A 24,361-nucleotide genomic window follows, 5' to 3' on the forward strand; every position below is an offset into this window, starting at 1 on the left:
TGATATAAGTTCTCGAGTGTCGTCATTTACTCTATTACATCTCTATGATGGTTACTTAGTCACAAGTGCCATGTCATGAGCACTTATAGCACCGGAACCATACTCTGTCACCATTCCAGAGAATGCTATAGGGAGGATCCATATACTCGACATACAGGTCTATACCTCTGAGGATGGTAGGCAAGCATGCAAGACGCCTTGGACTCCCCTTTAACGACCATTGTCTTACCTGCAACGATAGGGAAAAAGAGAAACCATTTTCCACCTTCTCTGCGAATGCCCAGCCCGAGAGTCAAAATGCACGGATCCTTGGTCAACTACATTGTTGGCGAGGGACGGTGGCCTTATAATGTTAGTTAAGCCTTATAAATGGTATTTATTCCCAAAGCAGGAAAGACCAACCACATTACCGTAAAGGATTATCGATCGATCACTCTGTCATTATTTTTATTGAAACCACCGGAAAGACTGGTTGATGTCCTTGTAAGGAATATCCTCTACCCTGACAATTTCTGCAGGGCACAATTGCCCCTGTATGTGTGACTGCTCCGCTTTACAGGAGCGTTGACTAAGATATTTTGGAACCGGCCTCATTCATAATCCTCAGTGGAGATGAATCTAAATATTTTGGAAATAAATCTGGCATTGGAATGAATTTTCAATCGGATCAGCTAATAGCAGAGGAGAATTCGACTTTATTTTTTTTAAGATGAACCCTAAGGCATTGTCAGGGACGTCGCTGTGGTATCTCAAATTGGGATACCTCAAACATGCAAAATGTTTAAACGCTTGCGAATTTTTTAAGGTCTACTAAATTTAAGTTTTGGGTTTCTCTATCGAGTGTAAGCTGTATTGTATCGGAGAACGAGAAATAAGCAATTACACAGAAAATAATTAGCGATTATTGGCTTTAAGTAAAACAAGCTTTTCGAAATTCTAATCACTTAATTTATTTCTCCGAGGAGAATCCACCATTCCACTAAAAGAAAATAAACGCTCTATTGGAAAATAAACGCTCTACATTTGCCTTATTATTGAATATTTGTTGAGACTGCAAATATCAGTGTCCGAGCTTAAAAGGAACGCACGTATTTCACTTTCTATGCCATCTTTCTGCACAAAGGTTGAAGGTGCTAATATTGAAGATGTTAATAAACTAAGTAATTTCTTCAAAAACACTTTGAAACTTGCTCAACAAACATCTGTATATTTAATATTCTTGTTTAAACTGGAATAACTTCATGATCACTAATTTTGAATATATTAGTGCAAAGAAAATTATTGAAGCTTTTTTTAGTTATTGTTAATTTTTTTAACTATTTGAGTTTAGTGCTTATTTCTACACTACCACTCAATTGATTTATAGTTATATCAAAATATAAAATATCACTATCACTAAAAAATATTAGTGATAAAAATATAAGCTTCACTACCACTAAAGCTGGTGAAAATTAGTTAAAAATATATTTTTTAAAATAATATTTAGTGCTAGTGAGATGTTGATTGCACTCAATATTTAGTGCTCTACCCCCAACTCTACTACATATTATCCAACCTTAGTAGGTATCTGGGTCTAGACTTAATGATATACTGGTTCTAATAACTTCAATATTTTTGCATACATTACGATGTAAATGATACTACATCTGACGAGTGGTGTGGACTTTTCAAAACGGGGTCCTTTTGACTCTACTTGATTGTTCGTTCGCATGGAACCACCACGGAAACCAACCAACCATATCTCTGAGGTTGTACATTGGGATTCCCCTACATGATAAAAATATAGAAGGTAGTTTCAATCAAAATTTTTTTTTTAAAATAAGGTTTTTTGAAGTTTCCTTTTTTTGTGAGCATTATAAAAAGCGTTGCCACATTCCAAAAAATGATTATGATTTTCGAGAATTTTTTTACAAAAAATGTGTAATTTAATTTATTATTTAAATAAAAATGTATTATGTTGTGTTGGGAGTTATTGATTCAATTCCTAACGTTCGATTACTTATTAAAACACGATGACTATTTTTATATTTATGCATTTTCTTCATTTTTTTTATTACTATGTAAATATTTTATATCTTTTAAATAGAGCTTTAATTATAAGGGACGTGTAGCACACGGAAGAATGTATTTTGAAGATCTAGCCGAGCACTCTCAGAAAATATAAAAAGTCTTTGAAATCGGATGGAAAACAAAAAATGGCACGCGTTTAACAAATTTACATGTCGAAGGTGCCCTACTTTGGGTCCCATAGCGCCGCCATTGAAGTATTTGTGGGGTTCATTTTCAAATCTTAAACTCGAATATTCCTTGGGTACGCCGTTTAGAAATACGAGATTTATTTTCAAATAATTTCGATTCTACTCCAGTGTGCATAGTTAATGGATTATGATCGGTAATAATCGGTGATATATATCCCAAAATATGTTTACATAATAAATAGTATTTTGAAGTTACTTTGTGTTCATTGGGACAGCATTCATATCCAATCTCACACGCTTTGTTTTAACTGAAATATTACTTTTAACTAAATGGTCGGAGCACACCATTGGCTATTTTGGCAAATCTTCTTCGCAAGCTTTACATATATCCATAAACTGTTGTTGTTGTTGGGTAAATATTTTTTAAATTTTTTTTAATAATTTTCAAATTAATGAAAATTATGTATTCCCAAAGGGAAAATTTGAAATTGATATGGCATTACTATTTTAACGAAAACGTCAAAATCCTTAAGCATGTCAGACGTAGAATTTTAAAAAATAAAGAGAGAATGAAACTACCTTCTATTTTTCTACTATGTTCCCCTATGTTAGGGTAGTGCTGAGTGAAATACATCGGAAGAGCTTTGGTGTCTGATCTCTCAATAAACAGAATAATTGGCTTCATAAGAAACCTGGGCCTATTGCGGTGATATTATTTTGAGTTGCTAAAATCTAACAAAAACTCTTAATCCAGAAACCTAGATTGTGTTTCTTTTGGTTTTGGTGAGTTATTGAGGGAAATATATACATATTAATAAATATAATTGGAAATAATCTCATTTACAAAACAATTTCTCACATGATCTTCGTCGTAAATTCCTAATTATTTAGATTTTGGTTGCAACACGATCCTTTACCATCACTGAGGTCTCCTGACTCATATTTCGTCCCAATTTATAATGATCATATTCATCTGCCAGAAACAAGACTTCTTGTACGTCGACATCCATGGAAGTGGTTGAAAAACTACTGCAGGTTGAAGAACTATTACGCAAACGACTGCCCACTGAATCTTCAGAGTCCTCAACATCTTTTGACAACTGGCCTACATTAGACTTTTGGCATAATTTGGCAAAATAAAGCTTACGATTTTTATCTTGATCATAATTGCAACTGGGTACATGTTCAGCCATTTCAATTTCACTATTAAGATTGTTACGTATAATTTTATGCCATACTTCGGCATCAACTTTCCTATTCGCCAAAGGACCATGACGGCAATTGTTCAGAATCCACTCAATGTCTTTCCTACAGGCCACAAAATGTATACTGGGAAAGGGGGCAGGTCGTTGCGTTAATAAACCACTAGTAGGATTGTATATGCCCTCCTCGGTATCGTAATGATTTCCATACAAATTACGTGGGGGCTGTTGTGGTGTGAGCCTAGAGAAGGGTCCTATTGGCTGCAGACCTTCACGCTGTTCCTCAGCATAGCGACGATCTTCTTTAGAGCAATATTTCCAAGAACTAAAATCCATAGACCAGCCATCAATATCAGCACTTACACAAAGACCATCATCAAACCACATCTCATCGATTTCATTTAGATGGCCATCAATAAAGGTCCCCTTAAAGGTAAAATTGTAAGGATCAACCAAGTGTAAAGTGCCGTAACCATGAAAATGTCCCCTGCGAAAGTAGCCACGATATTCACTGCCATCGGGATAGGTGTACACACCATGGCCATCCATGCACTGCAGTGAGTCCAACCATATGCCATCATACATGCTGTGGGTCATTAATGTCTGTTTTGTGGCATTCTTCTGGATGTTCTTAATTTTATTCAGAAACTCACTCGACAAGCCCTCTGGATAATTGCTGTCTACATTTTTCTCCATGATGTCCTAATAATTGTTGTTTTCTTGTTCTAATTTATTCGTCACAAAATTAACGCTGTATTTGTTGTTGTTGATGCACAATAAATATTAAAGTCAAAAGTTTTTCACTTTTAAAATTTCCTAGAAAAAATTATAAATTTCAACGTAAATTTACATGTTTGGGTGTTGCCTAAATTTAATTATGGCAACACCTAAATAGCAAAGTATTTTTTGGAATTTCACATGTGTACAAATATTTACTCAACCTCCATTAAGGATCCGTATGTGTGGAGGTTTTCTTTAAATTTGTTTTTGTTTTCAATCTATGAAAACAAAAGCACTCTTTTATTCGCACCGAAAAAAAAGGTGCGAAGTATTTGTCATAAAAATGTTGTTCTTTAGAAATTCAATACACAACAACAACACAAAATAAAGTAATAATAAAAGAAGAAAATAACAATATAAATATTAAAAGAATTGACCCAAATTGGTAAAAATAAATCTTAATAAACGACCATCCGTTGTGGAATGAACGAAAAGTCTCAGTGCGAATAAATAAAGACATTTGGCGGCAAATGTGTTTGAGAATGTATTTGGAGGAAAATGCATGTTGTCTGAAACTGGGTTAATGGCTGATATGCATACGTGATTAAAGCCAATATAATAGTCCAGTAAGAGGGGGTTTGGGTTATGATGGTGTGGCAGTGGTATCAAGGTAAAATTGATTAGGTGCTAAAACGTTCCAATCAAATGTTATAAAGTCATTATATTCAAATAACCTAAAGCAACAACAGAAAAGGGTTTGCAGACTAATCTAAGCACAAGCTATAATATTATTAAAAATATTGTAAGATTAAGGTTTTTTAAAAACTTTGTATGTTTTTCATTTACTTTTTATTATACGAATAGCTCAATTTTTCATATAAAGAAAAGCGTTCTCATGTATAACCAGAGGAGAAAAGATATTTTGTGACATTTTAACAGATAAATTATAGCTTTGTCCATTTGAATTTCTAGTAAAAGTAGTAAAATAAGAGAAAAACAAGTAACAGAGCTATATTCGGCTGTGCCGAATCTTATATACCCTTCTCCAATTTTTTTCCAATTTTTTTAATATTTTGGATTTTTTTTTTTAAATTTAAATTTATTTTAAGTTTTAAAATTTTTTTTTGATTTTTCAATTTTTTTAACATTTAGCGAAAAAAAATATATCTATTATTAGATATCCATATTGTCTATATTAATGACTTAGTAATCCAGATATAGGTCAAAAATCGAGGTTGTCCTGGTTATTTCTCACCATTTGTGGACCGATTTGGCTGATTTTAAATAGGAAACTTTTCGAAAGTATGTCTGACAGAATTATTGAAGATTTTGTTCCCGAAGATATCTGGGGTCTTCAGATAATTGATTTCAACAGACAGGCGGACAGATAAATCGGTCTCAGCCATTTGTGGACCGATTTGGCTGATTTTAAATAGCAAACTTCTCGAAAGCATGTTTGACAGAATTATTGAAGATTTGAATCCCGAAGATATCTGGGGTCTTCAGAAATCGACTCCGCTATCTATAAGGATCCAGAATATATACATATACTTTATAGGGTCGGATGAAAAATGTAGAATTTACAAACGGAATGACAAACTTATATATACCCTTCTCACGAAGGTGAAGGTTATAAATGAAGATATATAATAAAATATACATAGAAGAGTTACTAAGAGATAAAAACTCCTTGCGAAATCTAAGCTAATTTAGTTTGATTGTGATAGCGAGAAGTTGTGTTTTCGATAGCACAAAAAAATAATTTTCGAGACGCACAAATTTTAGAAAAAGTATGTTATTTTTAAGGTTTTTTTAGTAGGTAATAAAAGAAAATCGGCTGATTTAATATTTTTTTATACCCTACACCACCATAGTGGGGGAGGGTATTATGCGTTTGTGCAGATGTTTGTAACGCCCAAAAATATTAGTCTAACACCCACCTTAAAGTATACCGATCTACTTAGAATCACTTTCTGAGTCGATTAAACGATGTCCGTCCGTCCGTCCGTCCGTCCGTCTGGTTGGCTGGCTGGCTGGCTGGCTGTCCATGTAAACCTTGTGCGCAGAGTACAGGTCGCAATTTTGAAGATATTTCGATCAAATTTGGTACATATTACTTTTTCGGCCCAAGGACCAAGCCTATTGAAACTGGCTGAAATCGGTCCATTATTTCACCTAGCCCCCATACAAATGTCCCCTCGAAATTGGTCTTTATCGGTCATAAATGTTTAATTTATCTATGTATCTACACAAATTTCGCTCCAAATAAGTTTTATATATACAAAATTCATGTCACCATGAATCGGGCTTGACCGATGGTCGGGCTTGACCGACCATACTTTCTTACTTGTTAAATATTACCTTAAATATTTAAAAATAAAATCCAATTTGTTGCCTTTTCTGAAATTTGGGAGCTTCGAAAATGATTTTTTTATATGTCGTAGTGGAAATTTGTTTACCTCATGCCAAAATCTATCGAAAAATCGATGGCACAATATCGAAAAATTTTTGTCCATACACAGAAAAAATAAATTCATAATTGGAATGAATTTTGTAATAAATATTATTAATCGAACATGACTTTTTTTCATTCAGAATAAGAACATGTTCATAAATATTATAAAATTGTTCATGACGGAAATTTTAGCTTTTTTTGCATAAATTTAATAATATGTATTTTCTAATAAATTTCATTATAATTGCATTATCTAATGAATTAATTCAAAACTATTTGCATAATAGTCATATATTGGCCAATATTTTAAGATGAATCGACAATATCTTAAAAAATATCATTGAACATAATAAAATGTCCATAAATATTAAGCATATCATTCCCTTAAAAAAATCTAATCAATTTCGCGCATATTTGCTCATTTTGTAGCTGAAAATCATAAAAATAAATAAAAAATTTTCGAAGGAAAATTTCAAACATTTTTCAACAATATAAAAATACATATTATGTATGTATATGAAAATGAAATTATATTTTTCAAGCCTTCTAGATTTAAGTTGAAAACATAAAATATGAAAAAATCTTACGGCTATATGCATAAGAAAACCTTATTGTAGATTTAAAACACAATTTTGTTAAGGAACACTTTAGCTTTAAAACCCATTTATTGTATTCATAAACGTTTGTTAATGGCACAATAACTAATGTGCTGATTTTTGTTTAAGATGTTTCCCCTTTTCGTTGTTAGTGTTGCTTTCAATTAGGATAAAATATTCGTTAATTTTCTTTTTTCCATTGATTGTTTTTAGTAATAATACATTTTTGAAGATAGCAACTAATTTTTAGAGAAAAAATATATATTTGATTCTAGTAAATTTATATTAAGCTAAAATGTATTAATGTACAAACATTTTTATATAGTTTGTATAATAAACATCACTGTTTTATAATTTGTTTTATTAATTTATTTTTATTGAAATTTTGTTAAATTTTAACAAAATTTTATGAATTTCTATGTGGAAACACATAGTTTTAATTCCGGATTTATCTTTAAAATCCCATTTTTTAAGCTAAATAGTAAAAAGAATTCCTTAAAGTAGGTTCAAATTAGGGTCGAACCAACTTTAAAATTTGTACACTTAACAATTGTTTATCAAAGGTATTTTAAGCTATCAATCGTTTATGAATACAACTTTATGAAGATTTTTCTATAATTGGTTTATAAACCTTTTGTAAATGTTTATGCATATGGCTGTTAATATTTAAGAACTTATTGATAAATGTTATGAATTGAAATCAATGAATTCAAACCATAATATTTATGTTGAAACTTTTTTCTGTGTACAAAGCGGCTCACCCTAGTGTTTATGTTTTAAATATGTTTGATGAAATATCGCAAAATAAATTTAACAATTATTAAAAAGTTTATGGAATACATATCAATGAACGGAACATGAATAATGATTTTATAACTTTTTATAACAAAAATGCACTAACCAGGCCTAATATATGTATATCGCAATATAAAATTTAAAAAATCAGTTTTACACTTAAAATTATTTTTCCACAATTCTTGAACACCAAAATTAAACTGTAACTTTTCAAATCCAATAAAAAATAAATGTTGTAACTTTTTTTGTTTTTTTTGGGACACCGGAGTCCCCGTGGTCGTCAAAGGGTTAACGCATTTCATTAATAAAACATTTTTTCGTATTTATGAAAGGATTTATAATAATCTATTGCTTTGTGAAAATAAACTATTTGAACAACACACAGTGGTATGAGAATAAAAGAAGAGGGAAATAAATCTGTAACTTCTTAACCCTTACGCCGATTTGAATGAAATTTCACATGCACAAAGAGGAAGTGTAGTCGAGTTTAAGTTTTGAATTTGGACCCCACCAGGAGCGGGAGGTTCCCAAAGTAGGACACCTCGGGTATGTTCAATTTTTAAAATGATCCTATTTCTTCGTTTGTGTTACGATTTAAAAAAAAATTACACATATAAAATCTCCTCGTCAAAAGTTATATACATTTTTGAAAAATAGACAAAATCCTCCATCCATTGATATATAACATGTCTACCTTATGTTTTATACGTGTCAAATAAATTAGGGAAAACTAAACAACTCGCTGAGAATTTACCTAGCACTGTTATTAACATTCATAAAAATGTTGTTATGTAGGCAACATGCTTTTTTATGAATTTCTATGTTATGTAAATTCTCAGCGAGTTGTTTAGTTTTCCCTAATTTATTTGACACGTATAAAACATAAGGTAGATATGTTATATATCAATGGATAGAGGATTTTGTCTACTTTTCAAAAAATTATATATATTTTGACAATTAAAAAATTCATGGAATACTTTTTTGAAAAATATGACAAAAAATTCTTTTTATTGAATTTTGCATAGATACAAATTTTTCAAATTGAAATAAAATTTTTATTTATGAATATTTTTTAATAAAATTTCACAGTTATGTAGATTTTTCTATTCAAAATGGAAAAATAAAAACAAATTTTGAAATTTGTTATCAAGTATACCGCAATTCCCAAAAAAATCTTGAAAAATCCCAAAAATGGGATTTTTCGTTTTTTGGCTACAATATCCATACCAGGGGCGGGGTTATCGGAACCCTTTACAAAATAATTAAGAACTTATTGCGCCATCTAAAATAGGTTACTATATTTTGATATCGAGTATGCGATTTGAGAATTTTTGCCCTAATATTGAATTTTACATAAAAAAGGCATTTTTTGAATGGACCTGATCCCGTCGGTATCAAAAATTATAAATGTTTTTTACATTTAAAATATTTGGCGTAAAGTTAGCTTTTCAAAAAATACAAATTCATAACACATCCTCTTAGAAATTTTTTAGATAACTTAAAAAGAATAAAAGTACTTTTTTCCCCAAAAAATTGCGAAAAATCGCCTTTTTTAATTTTTTTAAATTCAAATGAATATAACTTTGGACTCAGCCATGATTTTTAAACACTTTTTTCTTTATTTGATATATAGATCTATTGTTAATTCTATAAAAGAAAAATGGATAAAATCGGGGAATATTTGGAACCGCGGTCACCAAAAAACTGGAGTAGGGTGGGTAAAAATGTTGAAAATTAAATTTTCAAATGCGAATATCTCCTAAGGTATAAGAGATAATTGATAGCTATGTAGTGCTCGACGAGCAGATTCTAAATGTGCATTTTTTTTAAATCGTAACACAAACGAAGAAATAGGATCATTTTAAAAATTGAACATACCCGAGGTGTCCTACTTTGGGAACCCCTGGTCCCGCTCCTGGGGGGCTCATGAGGCCCAAATTCAAAGCTTAAATTCGACTGCACTACGTCTTTGCGCATGTGAAATTTCATTCAAATCGGCGTAAGGGTTTAGAAGTTACAGATTTATTTCCATCTTGTTTTATTCTCATACCACTGTGCAACATCTAAATTTGTTTGAAGTTGTATTTTCTTTATGAACCTTATGTATGAGTAATGTTGGTCAATCATAACAAGTATACTCAAGAGTAATATGGTGGACTTATACTTTATCTTTAAATGGAAAATGCATATTTAAAAAACTTTCGAATTACTGGGCCAAATTCGTTTTATTTGGTCCATATTATATAAATAAATATAATGAGCTATAACAGTTTTCTAGCGTTTTTAATAAAAAGAATATATGACAGGTATGGTAGGTACAAAAACAAGTAAACCTAGTTCCTCACTAGAAGATGCAGATTTGCATGAATATTTAAGGTTAATGAATATACTTTAAATGCGTACATATGTATTTTAGCTAAAACTACATAACTGTTACTTACATAACTAAGTACTCTCGTTTTCATAAAACCACATACATACATTTTGTTCATTATTGCGAAATTCCCAAAAAATAATTCTATAATACACTTGTACACACAAGAGTGGAATACGAGTGAAAACCAAAAATTAAATTGAATTAATACGCTTCTGAGGTAGGTGGTTGGATTTGTATTTTTACGTGATATAAAACGTAATGCTTCAAAAATGTTGACCACACTCACGCATTATTCTAATGTGAATTTACATTTACACATGAATGTATGTGTAAAACACACATACGCTACTACTGTTAGTACACACACGCACAAAACCATGCATCAAACAACTATGCACAGTGGGACTGATAAAAATCTCATTCATACCATAACAGTTTAGTAAACCAGTGCAAAAAAAATACATATTATATGAAATTGCTTTAAGTATGATCCCTGTGGAAAGTCAATTTGTTTTTGACATCATAATTTTATTTTTAAAAAAATTTTAATATGAGATTTAAACTAAGTTGTCGACTAATAATGGAAAGGTGCAAATTTAGTTAATTTTCTTTAAATTGTGTGAAAAATTTAAAATATATTAATAGTTAAACAAAATTACTGTATTTGGTCTGAGGAACAACTAAACGCAATACAAGACAAAATGCTTAGTTTTTCACAGTTTATGGGTTGGCAAAATCATCGGTTAGTATTTATTATACCCTACACCACCATAGTGGGGAGGGTATTATGCGTTTGTGCAGATGTTTGTAACGCCCAAAAATATTAGTCTAACACCCACCTTAAAGTATACCGATAGACTCACTTTCTGAGTCGATTAAACGATGTCCGTCCGTCCGTCCGTCTGGTCGGCTGGCTGGCTGTCCATGTAAACCTTGTGCGCAGAGTACAGGTCGCAATTTTGAAGATATTTCGATGAAATTTGGTACATATTATTTTTTCGGCTCAAGGACCAAGTCTATTGAAACTGGCTGAAATCGGTCCATTATTTCACCTATCACCCATACAAATGTCCTCTCAAAATTGGACTTTATCGGTCATAGATGATTAATTTATATATGTATCTACACAAATTTCGCTGCAAATAAGTTTTATATATACAAAATTCATGTCACCAAATTTTGTTACGATCGGTTCATAATTAGTCATAGCTCCCATATAGACCCGCTTCCGAAAACCACTTTAACGTGCGTAAATCGCTTAAAAATGTTGGTATACACACAAAATTCAACATAGTTAACTTTCATATAGACATAAATCACATGACCTAATTTCATGGTGATCGGTCCATAATTGTTCATAGCTCACATATAAAGCCCACTTCCGAAAATCACTCAAAAATATAAATTATTGAAATTTTAAAAGAAAAATATTTTTGCTCTTTTACTTAGTGTAGGGTATTATATGGTCGGGCTTGACCGACCATATTTTCTTACTTGTTTTTTTGATGATTCCGACTTTTTTTCTCAAAATCCAAGCTAATTTGATCAGTATGTGGTTTCAACAAAAAAATCTTTTCATTCAAACAAGTCCATTAATGGAAGATGAAAACGGTATTGCTCATGGAAGCAACGATTAAAAATTTACTATTAACAATGACATTAACATTAACATTAACAATACTGCATTATCACGTTCGATATTGAAAAATACTGGTGCGATACCAAAACATAATATAAATATAGCGAGTTCTTAAAATACTGAAAAGGTCTAACAGGTATGAATCGTTACATCACTATTACATAACGCAAGTCTAGCCCTAAGTCTTCAAGATTGGAAACAAATCAAAAACAACCAAAGAATATTTATTTTTTTTGCCGAATGTAGGGGTCCCGTTTTTACATTTTTAATTATATCTTTGGCATTTGCAGTCGGTTCTTAAAGTATGGTAAATCAATGTTTTTGTCTCGGGAAGACTAAGGGACATTGACCTCAAGTATCCTGTTTTACTATTTATCCACCACATCTGTGTTCCTACCACTCTAATGTCAGAAAACTAAAACTCGTAAGAAATCATTAAACTTTAACTAACGAAGTAATTCGATAACTCCAGCAGAAACACTTTAAAATTTAATTATACCAAGAATAAGAAGACAACAAGTAAGAAAGTATAGTCGGTCAAGCCCGACCATATGATTCCCTACACCTAGAAGATGATTATAAACAGTTCTCTTTTAAAATGTATATAGGAGCTGGATTTAAATACCAACATTTTTTTAAGAATGGTTTTCGGAAGTGGGCCTCATATGGGAGCTACGACTAATTACACGGCCAACAGTATTTTTGGAACAGAATAGCGATTCTATAATTCTGAAAGGGCATTTATAGTCCAGCTGGTCTGAATTTTTTTTTACAGTGGGTCAAAGTTTTCATTTTTTGATCGAAGGGAGCAGTATACTAACTGAAAAAAATGTTGTAAGTTAATATCTGAGAGAATTCTTATGGTCAGAGTTATATTATGGAATTATATGGGGATCGTTTTTGTGGAAGATCTTAACCCTTTAGCTCCTCAATTTGACCTTTTTTTGAGAAAATCAAATAAAGTCCTTTCAAAAAGGACATTTAAGGATTCAAATATTCTACGAAAAATTTTGCCGGAAAATTTGAGTGGGGGTCACCAAAGATACCAAAGTAGTAAATAAAGCTCTTTACGCTTAATTAGCAAGATTACACGCCACCTTGGGTCTGACATTTTTTAAAAAAATCACAAAAAATCTATTTATGAACCGAATGAGCTGATATTTAAAATATAAATAGTCCTAGAGAAGATCTACAAAAAATATATATACATATGTAAATTATCACTTTCAGGTCAAGAGTTATTTATGTTTATTTATTTATTTTTTTTAAATTTGTTCCATCTTTTTGTGGTGGTTCGAAATTGTTTTTTAAAAAATCAACAATAATTGCCATAAAATTTCGAATACTATAAAAATAACTTGTTAACAGTTATGTCGTCCCTATAAAAAGTTACACGCATCCAAATTTGGAACATGTAAAAATGGCCGTATTTTTTACGTTTTTTTCAAATAACACATTTGGCATGGAATATATAAAAAAACGTTAAAATTGTTCAAAAGGAGCATGGTTTGTGGAGCTCGTGATGAACAAATATAAGCTTTTTGTATAAGTAGTTGGTATTGGTGAAAACCTTAGGACTTGAGGATTAACAGTTTAGTGAAATGAAATAATTTTATGAATTTTTCAGACTTCTAAGGTAAGAAACTAAAAAATTTGAATATTGGGATTTTCCATGAACAAAAATATAAAATTTTAATTAATGTAAAATTTTAACGGTTAAAGATATTATAATAAAATTTGGAACTAGTGTAGATCCAAATGTCCTTAAAGCAATGAAATTATAATCTTTAACACTTTTTATTTTCAAATACCAAAATTCCTAATACGGGGAAAATGTGTTCCAAAAACTGGGTTTTTTAGAAAACACCCTACGGCGACGTTATTTACTGTGTGATAGTAAAATAACTTTGCACATGTTTAAATAAGATATAGGGCTATACATGCATGGAGCTTTTTCGAGGATCGGTGCTTTGGCTTTTTAGAATTTTTTGCTCAAACCAATTTTTTTTTTGTAATTTGCAAAGTTTGGATAAGTCTGGAAAACTAAAAAAAGATCGAACAAAATTAAAAAAAGTAAATAAATACACCTAAATAACTCTTGACCTAAAAGTGCTAATCTACATATGTATGTATATTTTTGTAGATCTTCTCTAGGGCTATTTATATTTTAAACATCAGCTCATTCGGATTATAAATAGATTTTTGGCGATTTTTTTTAAAAAATGTGAGACCCAAGGTGGTGTGCAATTTTGCTAATTAAGCGTAAAGTGCTTTATCTACACCTTTGGTATCTTTGTTGAGCCCTACTGAAATTTTCCGGCAAAAACTTTCGTGGAAAATTTGAATCCTTAAATGTCCTTTTTGAAAAGACTTTTTTTCATTTTCTCGAAAAAAGGGTCAAATTGACCCCTAAAGAGAGGAGCTAAAGGGTTAAGATCTTCCACAAAAATGATCCCCATATAATTCCACAATATAACTCTGACAATAAGAATTCTCTTAGACATTAACTTACAACATTTTTTTCAGTTAGTATACTGCTCCCTTCGATCAAAAAATGAAAACTTTGATCCACTGTAAAAAAAATTCAGACCAGCTGGACTATAAGTTTATTCTACAAAAATGATCTACTCAGAATTATATGGTCGCTATTTTGTTCCAATCAAAAAGTCCTAATTTGTTGGACAGTGTAGTTAAAGTTGAAAAGAAGACTATTAAAAAGTCTAAAGTTCAAAAAGTCGACCTTTTGTTTCAACTATAGAACACTAAAACAAATCTGGTAAAAAATATTATCAATAAATTTTTAATTTCCTCAATCTTATCAGCTTAAATTACTTCAATTAAATATCAACTTATTTCAATGCTTCTGATTAAATTCCTTAACCTATCACATAGTGCCTAAAAGGCGTCAATGTATACCTTTCTAGGTTATGCCGATGTTAAAGTAGCAAAATGTAAGTAACAAAATGTCTAAAAGGGATTTCTTCAGGTTGGTAGTAAAAGGTGGCGCAAAAGTAAACTTCCGATGTTTTTTGGCAGTAATTATAAAACAAATGAAAAACTTTGATTCTTCTTGTGGATTATTTTTATTTGGTCTTTTAATTTTTTTTACATCAAGTCGAGAATATGATGTCATATAAATGGCCGCCGCCACAGTTGATTGTCATTTGAGCCCTTTTTATGGCATTTTCTATCACTTTGTCCAAAACTTTCGGCGATAGGTCCTCACATTCTTGACGGATATTGTCTTTAAGAGCTGCAAGAGTCTGAGGTTTGTTGACATAAACTTGCGACTTCAAAAAGCCCCACAAAAAGAAGTTTGGAGCGGTCAAATCAGGCGATCTTGCTGGCCAGTGCAAATCGCCAAAACGGGAGATTAGGCGCCCGGGAAATGCATCCTTCAGCATATCAGTTGTGGCACGTGCAGTGTGTGCCGTTGCACCGTCCTGTTGGAACCACATTTTTTCCAATCCCAATTCATCAAGTTGCGGCAGAAAGAACTCGTTGATCATTGCTCTGTAGCGCTCACCATTCACCGTTTGGCCCGCGTCGCGACGTCTTCGAAGAAAAAAGGTCCGATGACTCCTCCAGCGAAAACAGCACACCATACAGTGACTTTGAGCGGGTGTAATGGCTCTTCGTGGGTTACACGGGGATTTTCAGTGCCCCAGAAGCGTAAATTTTGTTTATTTATGCATCACTCATGATTATTTTTGATGAAAAAACCTACCGATTATTGGTCAAATAAATAGTCAGCAATATTCCGCGTTCTGGAGCAGTGTAGCGTAACATTGTTTATTAACGTGTATTTCGCATGAGTTTACTACACAAATGTCAAAACAGAACTGACATTATGGGCCAATCGCAAAATTTATAGCATTTTCTGATAGGAGGATTACTTTTGCGCCACCTTGTAGAACCGGTTTTCTGATGACCCACCGTGCATGGATATTTTTTTCTTTGTTTTAGACTATAACGCAAACCAAAATTTGGAATTAACTGAAAATTTACACACAAAAAAACTGCCTGTTTGTGGTATTAAAGGATATATTTTTTTAACATACAAACACATCAACAACAACAACAATAATAATGAAAAAAGGAAAGGTAGTAAATTTAGAAAAACACAAAAACATTTTTATAGGCTTGTCACCTGCATTTCGTTGCTGGCCATGTTAGCAAAGTATGATGATAAATGCGTTGACATTATTCAGAAATGTCTGTAGTCAGCGTAACGATGGTTACGCTGGTCGTTGGCAATGGCGCTAGTGATGATAATGATGATGATGACGACGATGATAATGATAACGGTTGTATTAACGCTGTAGTCCCTTAGTTTACTTTTGGGGCGTAAAAGGTAAAATCGTATTATATTTTTTTTTATGAATTTACAAGTCTTTTAGCTTTAATAAAACATTAGTTTTTCACTTTCAGCCTTTTTGCCCCGTTTTTTTTTCATACAAAAGGAATAAAAGAATATTTCAGTTAGACGTCCTTTTTTCAAACCATTATTCCTTTATTATGGACATTAAAATGATTTTATCTCGCCATCAGTTAAGGTTCGTCACATTTGATTAATGATGATGGAAGGCTGGTTAAAAGCTACAACAAAAAGGCAAAGACGGCATGGACGTTACTGTGTAGCTTGGCTCTGTGTTAGATTACAAGCTGTACTACTAAATAATCGTTGGCTGTTTATAAAGTTTTCATTTGTACGGAACCATGTGAAAAATTAGCAACGTGTTTGAAACCCAATGACCTTTAGGTTATTTGGTAACAGGATTAATAAAAGCGAAAGTTTATTGTCGCACATTAATTTTGTTGGAAACAATTGTAAATTTTGTACACGTTTCTTTTTTGTTTTTCATTGACTACGTTATAAATCCCTTTTTTAACTTTTAATTTGGTATTTAACACTTTTTAATTAAAAACATTGTTGGTTGTGTTGTATTTTATTTCCCCAACTTTTAGCTGCTTTTACATTTAGCGCTAGAGGAAGATTCCTTTTTTTTTTTTTTTATTTAACGAACTATTCTCTTCAAATACAAATTCTTAATTAATTTCATTTCAACGCCACAAGAAACATTTCACTTGCATACAATTCATTTACTTTTCACACACACTCAAATTACATACAAACATCCATATTGTAGATACATACATATGTATCTAGATATTTACATAGAGACACCTACATGCATTCATAGTGTATGTGTACACTGACACATACATATGTAGATGTATTCGCACTTTTGTGGTATTTCGTAAAAAACAATCATCATCACCACCACCAATACTTGAACATGTTCGTTTGGATGTGTATTTTTCAAAGTAAAGAATTGAAGATATTCGCTGTTAGATACAACCACATTTATCCTAACACTTCAGTTGCACATACACACACACAAACACATAATTGTAAGTATTCATGGAAACATTTGTGTGCAACATCATAGTGGCTTAAATCCAATGCGGCCACTTAAAACACCAACGTAATATCCTAATGCAGTCATTAGTTTGAGTATTGTTTTTCTAATTCTGAAGCCAACTGCAATTACCAATATTTTGGCCAAAATTATTTCAACATCTACAATAGGCAAATTTTAATTACGCACCAGCACAAAATTCATATTGAAAGTAGTAATTTACAAGGCTAATTCTTCCATTAAACAACTACTTACATATGGGTGAAATCCAAAAAATGTTGCAGAACCACGCACAGAGGGATGGCTCCATACATTTTTTTGCACAAATTGTAAGGAGTGGTCGTAGATCGCTAAAATTTGGCACGGAGAATTATATGGACCAAACTAAGAAAACAATTAAATTTTATCAAAATCGACCACGCCCAATGCCCACAAAATTTTTCCTATCCAAGTAAAAGTCTAGAAATTTGGTACATATATTTTCTGAAACAAAAGAAAAAGGTATGCTAAGTTTTATTAAAGTCGGCAATGCCCACCGCATATCGCCCATGCAATACATATTTGTGCAAAAGTTATAAGAAGTGGTCGTAGAGCATTGAAATTTGGCAACGAGAATTATATGGAATTAAATTAAATTTTATCAAAATCGTCACGCCCAACGCCCACTGCCCATACAATCCAAATTAATTTTTTCGCATAAAATTGTTTATATCCAAGCAAAAGTCTAGAAATTTGGTACATACATTTATTGAAACAAAAAGGGAACCCATGCCGAGTTTCAATAAAATCGGTAACGCCCACCGCCCACGAAACCCATACATAGATAAGAATTTTTTTTTGATATTTTGTTTATTATTCGACAAAAAATTTAAAATTTTCATCCTGTTCCGAAAACTTCCGAACACTATTTTTTTTCAAATCGAAACACGACACTCCCACCTTTCATTTTATTAAAAAAAAACAGCTTGGGGGAAAGTGGGGCTACATTTTTTTCTATGGAAAATCAAAAATAAAATATTTTTTTAGAGACTTTATTACACAGTGCAACAGTGAAAAAAACACACGATCATGACTGTATAGATTCGACTCTACTACCAAAGGGTAGTAAAACCCTAACTGCGTTTGTCCATTTTGATGACCGATTTTTTTTATGGGCCCCTAAAGTTTCTGAAAATCGGTGGTGCCTCTACAACAGGTGTCGTCAGTTTTTGGTTAACAGCTAATTCAGACTTTATGATATGGCTTAACTTTATATGGCAATAATATAGCTAGGAGTCCGCCAAATAAATTTTGTTAAATTTTTTTTTCCAAAAAATAGCTTTTTCGTGTCCTTTTGTTGAAAAAATATAGGAAGAATAATTTTTTTTTTTACTTTTTTTTAGAATAACTTCCAGGGTCTCCTAATTTTTTGAATTTGTAGCTACGGTAAAGCTGAACAACTCTTGAGAACATATCAATGCATTTTGAACGTGTCTAGTCACCCTAATAGCACATAAAGATCACTAAAACAAAGGTTTCTATTAAAATAGTATGATCAAGTCTACACTTCTATGTTATGCTGTATTATTTACTCGGCTGAGGTGTTCGGAATGGGGATCAGTGGGTGGAACCTCAATGTCACACATTTAAAAAAAAATCGCCAAAAATCAATTTATGATCCGAAAGAGCTGAAATTTTAAATATAGATAGTCCTTGAGAAGGTCTACAAAAAATAGGTTTATTTTTTTTAAATTTTAATCGATCTTTTTTGATGGGCCTACGAAAGGTCGAAATTAGTTTTTTATACACTGAATCAATTAAGTCTCCGTACAGACATACTCATAATATAAACTAGCAATTTATGGTCACTTTTCAATACATATTTAAAACTTTTTTTAATTCATTTTATAAAAAATCTTATAAACTAGAAATCAACATAAAAAAACTACAAACATTTTCATTAAAAACATAAAAATTTACATAAATTCAATAATTGTACGAAAAGTATCACCAAAAAAGTCTCCGTACAGTTAACCGTTTTAAGGCTAGGAATCCCAATATTAAACTTAATTGCATTGGTAGGTAGTGGTAGGTCCTCCTTTCTAAGCAATTGCTTAATTTTAATGGCTGTGCATGGAATGGACCAGCTTTGTTGTTGTCAGGGAATCCAAAAATAAGCAAATTTTAATGGATAGAAAGAAAATTATTATTAACTTGCAAAATGAAGGAAAAAATCTAACCGAAATCAAGGATATTGTAAAAAGACCACGCTCTTCCATTCAGTACGTTATTCAACAGTTCAAAAAAACCGGAACAATGGCAAATAAACAAAGAACTGACCATCCAAGAAAAATAGATCACCACTTAGAGAGAAGAATTGTACGATTTGTAGAAGGTAATCCAAAAATTAAGGCATGTTTAATTGCGGGAAACTTGAAAACTAGTGATGAATTAACGGTAAACCCCCAAACTGTAAGAAACGCTCTTAAACTAAATGGATACAATGGTCGAGTAAGCCGTAAGAAGCCCCTTGTTCGAAAAGTGAACATGAAAAAGAGATTGGATTACGCTATCGAGCATATTGATAAAGATTTTTTTATTTTGGGATCGAGTTATTTTTAGCGATGAAAGTAAATTGAATGTTTTTGGTTCTGATGGAAGAGAAATGTTATGGAGAAAGCCAAATACTGAAATGAATCCGAAGCATTTGACGCTAACCGTAAAGCATGGAGGAGGTAACGTTATTGTTTGGGGTTACATGGCTTCATCTGGGGTGGGATAACTTATTTTTGTTGAAAACACTATGGTATAATATGCATACCTTAATATATTAAAAGAAAACTTAAAACAAAGTTCTGGAAAATTAGGCTTGGGACGTTTGTATTGCTTCCAACAAGACAACGATCCTAATCACACCTCTAGATTAGTAAAGGAATGTCTTATTTATAATGTTCTTAAGCACTTAAATCGCACAGCTCAGTCACCTGATCTCAACCCGATTGAGCATATATGGGATCACTTGGAAAGAAAGGTTCGGCAGCACAATATAACAAGAAAAGATCAGCTAAAAGCCGTTATAATGGAAGAGTGGTATAAAATAGATTCCCTGACAACAACAAAGCTGGTCCATTCCATGCACAGCCATTAAAATGCTGCAATTGCTCAGAAAGGAGGACCTACCACATATTAAATTCAATTAAAATTAATATTGGGATTCCTTGCCTTAAAACGGTTAACTGTACGGAGACTTTTTGGTGATACTTTTCGTACAATTATTGAATTTATGTAAATTTTTATGTTTTTAATGAAAATGTTTGTAGTTTTTTTATGTTGATTTCTAGTTTATAAGATTTTTTATAAAATGAATTAAAAAAAGGTTTAAATATGTATTGAAAAGTGACCATAAATATCTAGTTTATATTATGAGTATGTCTGTACGGAGACTTAATTGATTCAGTGTATATGTATCACAAAGTCTGAATTGGCTGTTAACCAAAAACTGATGACACCTTTTTAGAGGCCCCACTGATTTCAGAAACTTTGGGGGCCCATAAAAAAAATCGGTCACCAAAATGGACAAACTGAGTATAGGGTTTTACTACCCTTTGGTAGTAGAGTCGAACCTATACTGTTATGATCTTGTATTTTTCCAAAAGTCTTCATTTGTTACATAGTGTTATCATTAATGAAATTTTCTAGAATGGTGCTTATATGGGAGCTATGCTGAAATATGCACTGATCGGTACTGAATTGGGTAGTGGAAGTTAGATTTATTTTTGTTTGGATAGTTATATAATACATGGAGGGATGGATTGTCATACGGACGGAGGGACATCGCTTAATCGACTGAGAAAGTGATCCTCAGCAGTATCGTGTACTTTAAGGTTGATGGTTTGGCAATATTTTTGCTACAAATATCAGAATCGCAGTTAGTGTTTTTTGAAAATTTTAATCAAATTCGTATAAGATGAGCCTCTCTTCTTAGCAGTTTATACTAATTTTTAAGTTGAATTGCTGTTCATTTTGGAGTCATTTTCGAATCATATTTTAGTAATTTTTGAGTCTGTTCTCAGTCATTTTTATGTCTGCTACAATCAAAAACAATAACTCAGGAAACACGTTTTGATCCTCCAACTGCGTAATATATAATTACAAAATAAATTTGCAAAAAATTATATTTCGAACAACTGAACTGAACTGAACAACTGAGTTCTAAAAAACCATCAAACAAGCATCATAAAAATGGCTGATGCATTGTCTGCGCAACTGCATCAGCTGATTTGCATCAGCATCGCAAACTAATCACAGATGCGCATCAAATGCAGTGCAGTGATGCATTTCCGAAAAGGAAATAATAGGCCAAGAACGAATCAAGCCAATATCGGATATTATCTTCCAAAGTGAAGAGTACATTGAGCAAGTTGTTGTATTTTATTCGGAATTTTATTATAAATATAGCTAATATCATATTATAAATATATCTAAAAAACGAAAAAAAAAAAAATCGAAATTTATATTCTAAATTTCACCTCATTCAGATTTTAAATGGATTTTTGGTGATTTTTCTTTATTTACAACATGGGTATCTTTGGTGACCCCAACAGAAATTTTTCGGAATAAATTTTCGTAGAATATTTTAATCCTTAAATGGCCTTTGATTTTCTCGAAAATAACGTCAAATTGACCCCTAAAGAGAGGAGCACACTATGGTGTTGTAGGCTATAAAAATCTAACAAATTTATTATATTTTGTTCTTACAATTTTCAGACAAAAAGTGAAAAACTGTTTGATTTCACCCATAATGATGTATTTTAGAAAATTATTGTTAGTCAGACTCGTTTATATTAAACACTCAATCACGATTGTAATTGTCAGCTTGTAATTATACATAACTACTCAATATAGCACACTGTTTAAAATCTTTCTTTCAAAAAATGTATGACGTAGAGTAAGTTCGTGTAATATGGTATAGGCGGGTAATATAGTATAGCTACTTTTCTCTAAAACTAAGAGCATAGGAGTATCTGTGTGATCTAAGAAAATTAACATTGGGTGAGTGTAATTCATTTTTGCAGGTCATAAAAACAGTCAGTTGTAAAAAATCAGCGTGATCTTGGTGTAGACTTTTTTTGTGATCTGTTAAAAATAAAATTTTTTCTAAAATCACGTATTTTAAAATTCATTAATTTAATGCAACAATATAGAATATTTAATGTATATGTTTAATTTTATTATAATTTCAAAAAATCACTTGGTCGGCTAATGTGGTATAGCTAAAGAATTTCAATCAAATAATATGCCAAAGAAAGGTGAGTTAAGAAAATGGGCAGCAGAAGATTTGAAGATAGCTTGAGATATTAGAAACAACGAGACAACATTATTTTCGCATCAGTCTTCTACGAAGCGAAGAATGTAATGAGGAGGTTCTGGTAAGCTTGGTCAGCCGCCAACTGGGGTTGGGTTTTTTCTCTTTTTCCCAAATTTCTCTGAAACTTGAACTTAAAAAACTTTTTTACTTTCATGGAAGTAAACCTAACCAGGGATGGCAAATGAAATTTAAAAATTGTACAAATCAACATCAGAAATTGTACTTTTTCGACTGTAATTGTACCAAAACTAGGGTTCCTCCAAGGAAAATTTTTTCCCTAGAATATTTTTTTTTTAAATTCCAGCTAAATTTCGGGATTTTTTTAAAGTATAAAGTATACATATATTCAGTTGATAATGAAGCATCGTAGTTTAAATTATCGAATTTTTGTCACCCATCTAATATTTTTTAGCCACAGCAGAAAAATTCTGTCATTCATATTCAACAGAAAATAATGGCCATAATAATAATAGCTTAAATTTGTTTATATACAGTTTTTTTTTGAAAAACACTTAAAATTACGAGTGTGACAAGAATAGTCAAATGACTTTATTTCAAAAACTCATAAGTATAATTTTAAAAATTTTATTGTTGATATTTTAATATAATTGATAGAGAACATAAATTGGTTTAAATAAATTGTTTTAAATATATTATCTGTGAAATAAATTTTCAAATTGTACCAAATGAGTCATCGGTGCACCATTGTACTTTTTAAGATCAAATTGTACCAATAAAAGTACAATTGTACCAATTTTGCCATCCCTGAACCTAACACTTGTCAAATATGTAGTCAAATAAAAACAAGTAAGAAAGTATGGTCGGTCAAGCCCGACCATATAATACCCTACACTAAGTAAAAGAGCAAAAACATTTTTCTTTTAAAATTTCAATAATTTATATTTTTGAGTGATTTTCGGAAGTGGGCCTTATATGGGGGCTATGACCAATTATGGACCGATCACCATGAAATTAGGTCGTGTGATTTATGTCTATATTAAAGTTAAGTATGTTGAATTTTGTGTGTATACCAACATTTTTAAGCGATTTATGCACGTTAAAGTGATTTTCGGAAGCTGGTCTATATGGGAGCTAAGACTAATTATGGACCAATCGTAACAAAATTTGGTGACATGAATTTTGTGTATATAAAACTTATTTGGAGCGGAATTTGTGGAGATACATATATAAATTAAACATTTATGACCGATAAAGTCCAATTTCGGGAGGACATTTGTGTGGTGGCTAGGTGAAATAGTTGACTGATTTCAGCCAATTTCAATAGGCTTGGTCCTTGAGTCGAAAAAATAATATGTACCAAATTTCATCGAAATATCTTCAAAATTGCGACCTGTACTCTGAGCACAAAGTTTACATGGACAGCCAGCCAGCCGACCAGACGGACGGACGGACATCGTTTAATCGACTCAGAAAGTGATTCTAAGTCGATCGGTATACTTTAAGGTGTGTGTTAGATTAATATTTTTGGGCGTTACAAACATCTGCACAAACGCATAATACCCTCCCCACTATGGTGGTGTAGGGTATAAATAAGTATACCACATTACCCGAAATTACTCTACATACTACGTGTGACAACTTCGCATTA

At 31.7% G+C, this 24,361-nt stretch overlaps 1 protein-coding gene across 1 annotated transcript; it reads right to left on the reverse strand.

Moving 5' to 3' along the window:
• Positions 1-3,085: 3,085 nt before the first annotated feature.
• Positions 3,086-4,214, reverse strand: LOC135955519 (uncharacterized). Its single transcript, XM_065505868.1, has one exon. The coding sequence runs from the start codon at positions 4,094-4,096 to the stop codon at positions 3,086-3,088; it is 1,011 nt and encodes a 336-aa protein (XP_065361940.1). The 5' UTR covers positions 4,097-4,214.
• Between the last annotated feature and the right edge of the window lie 20,147 nt (positions 4,215-24,361).

This window comes from Calliphora vicina, chromosome 3 (genome assembly GCF_958450345.1).
Source record: "Calliphora vicina chromosome 3, idCalVici1.1, whole genome shotgun sequence".
Taxonomy (NCBI): Eukaryota; Metazoa; Arthropoda; class Insecta; order Diptera; family Calliphoridae; genus Calliphora; species Calliphora vicina.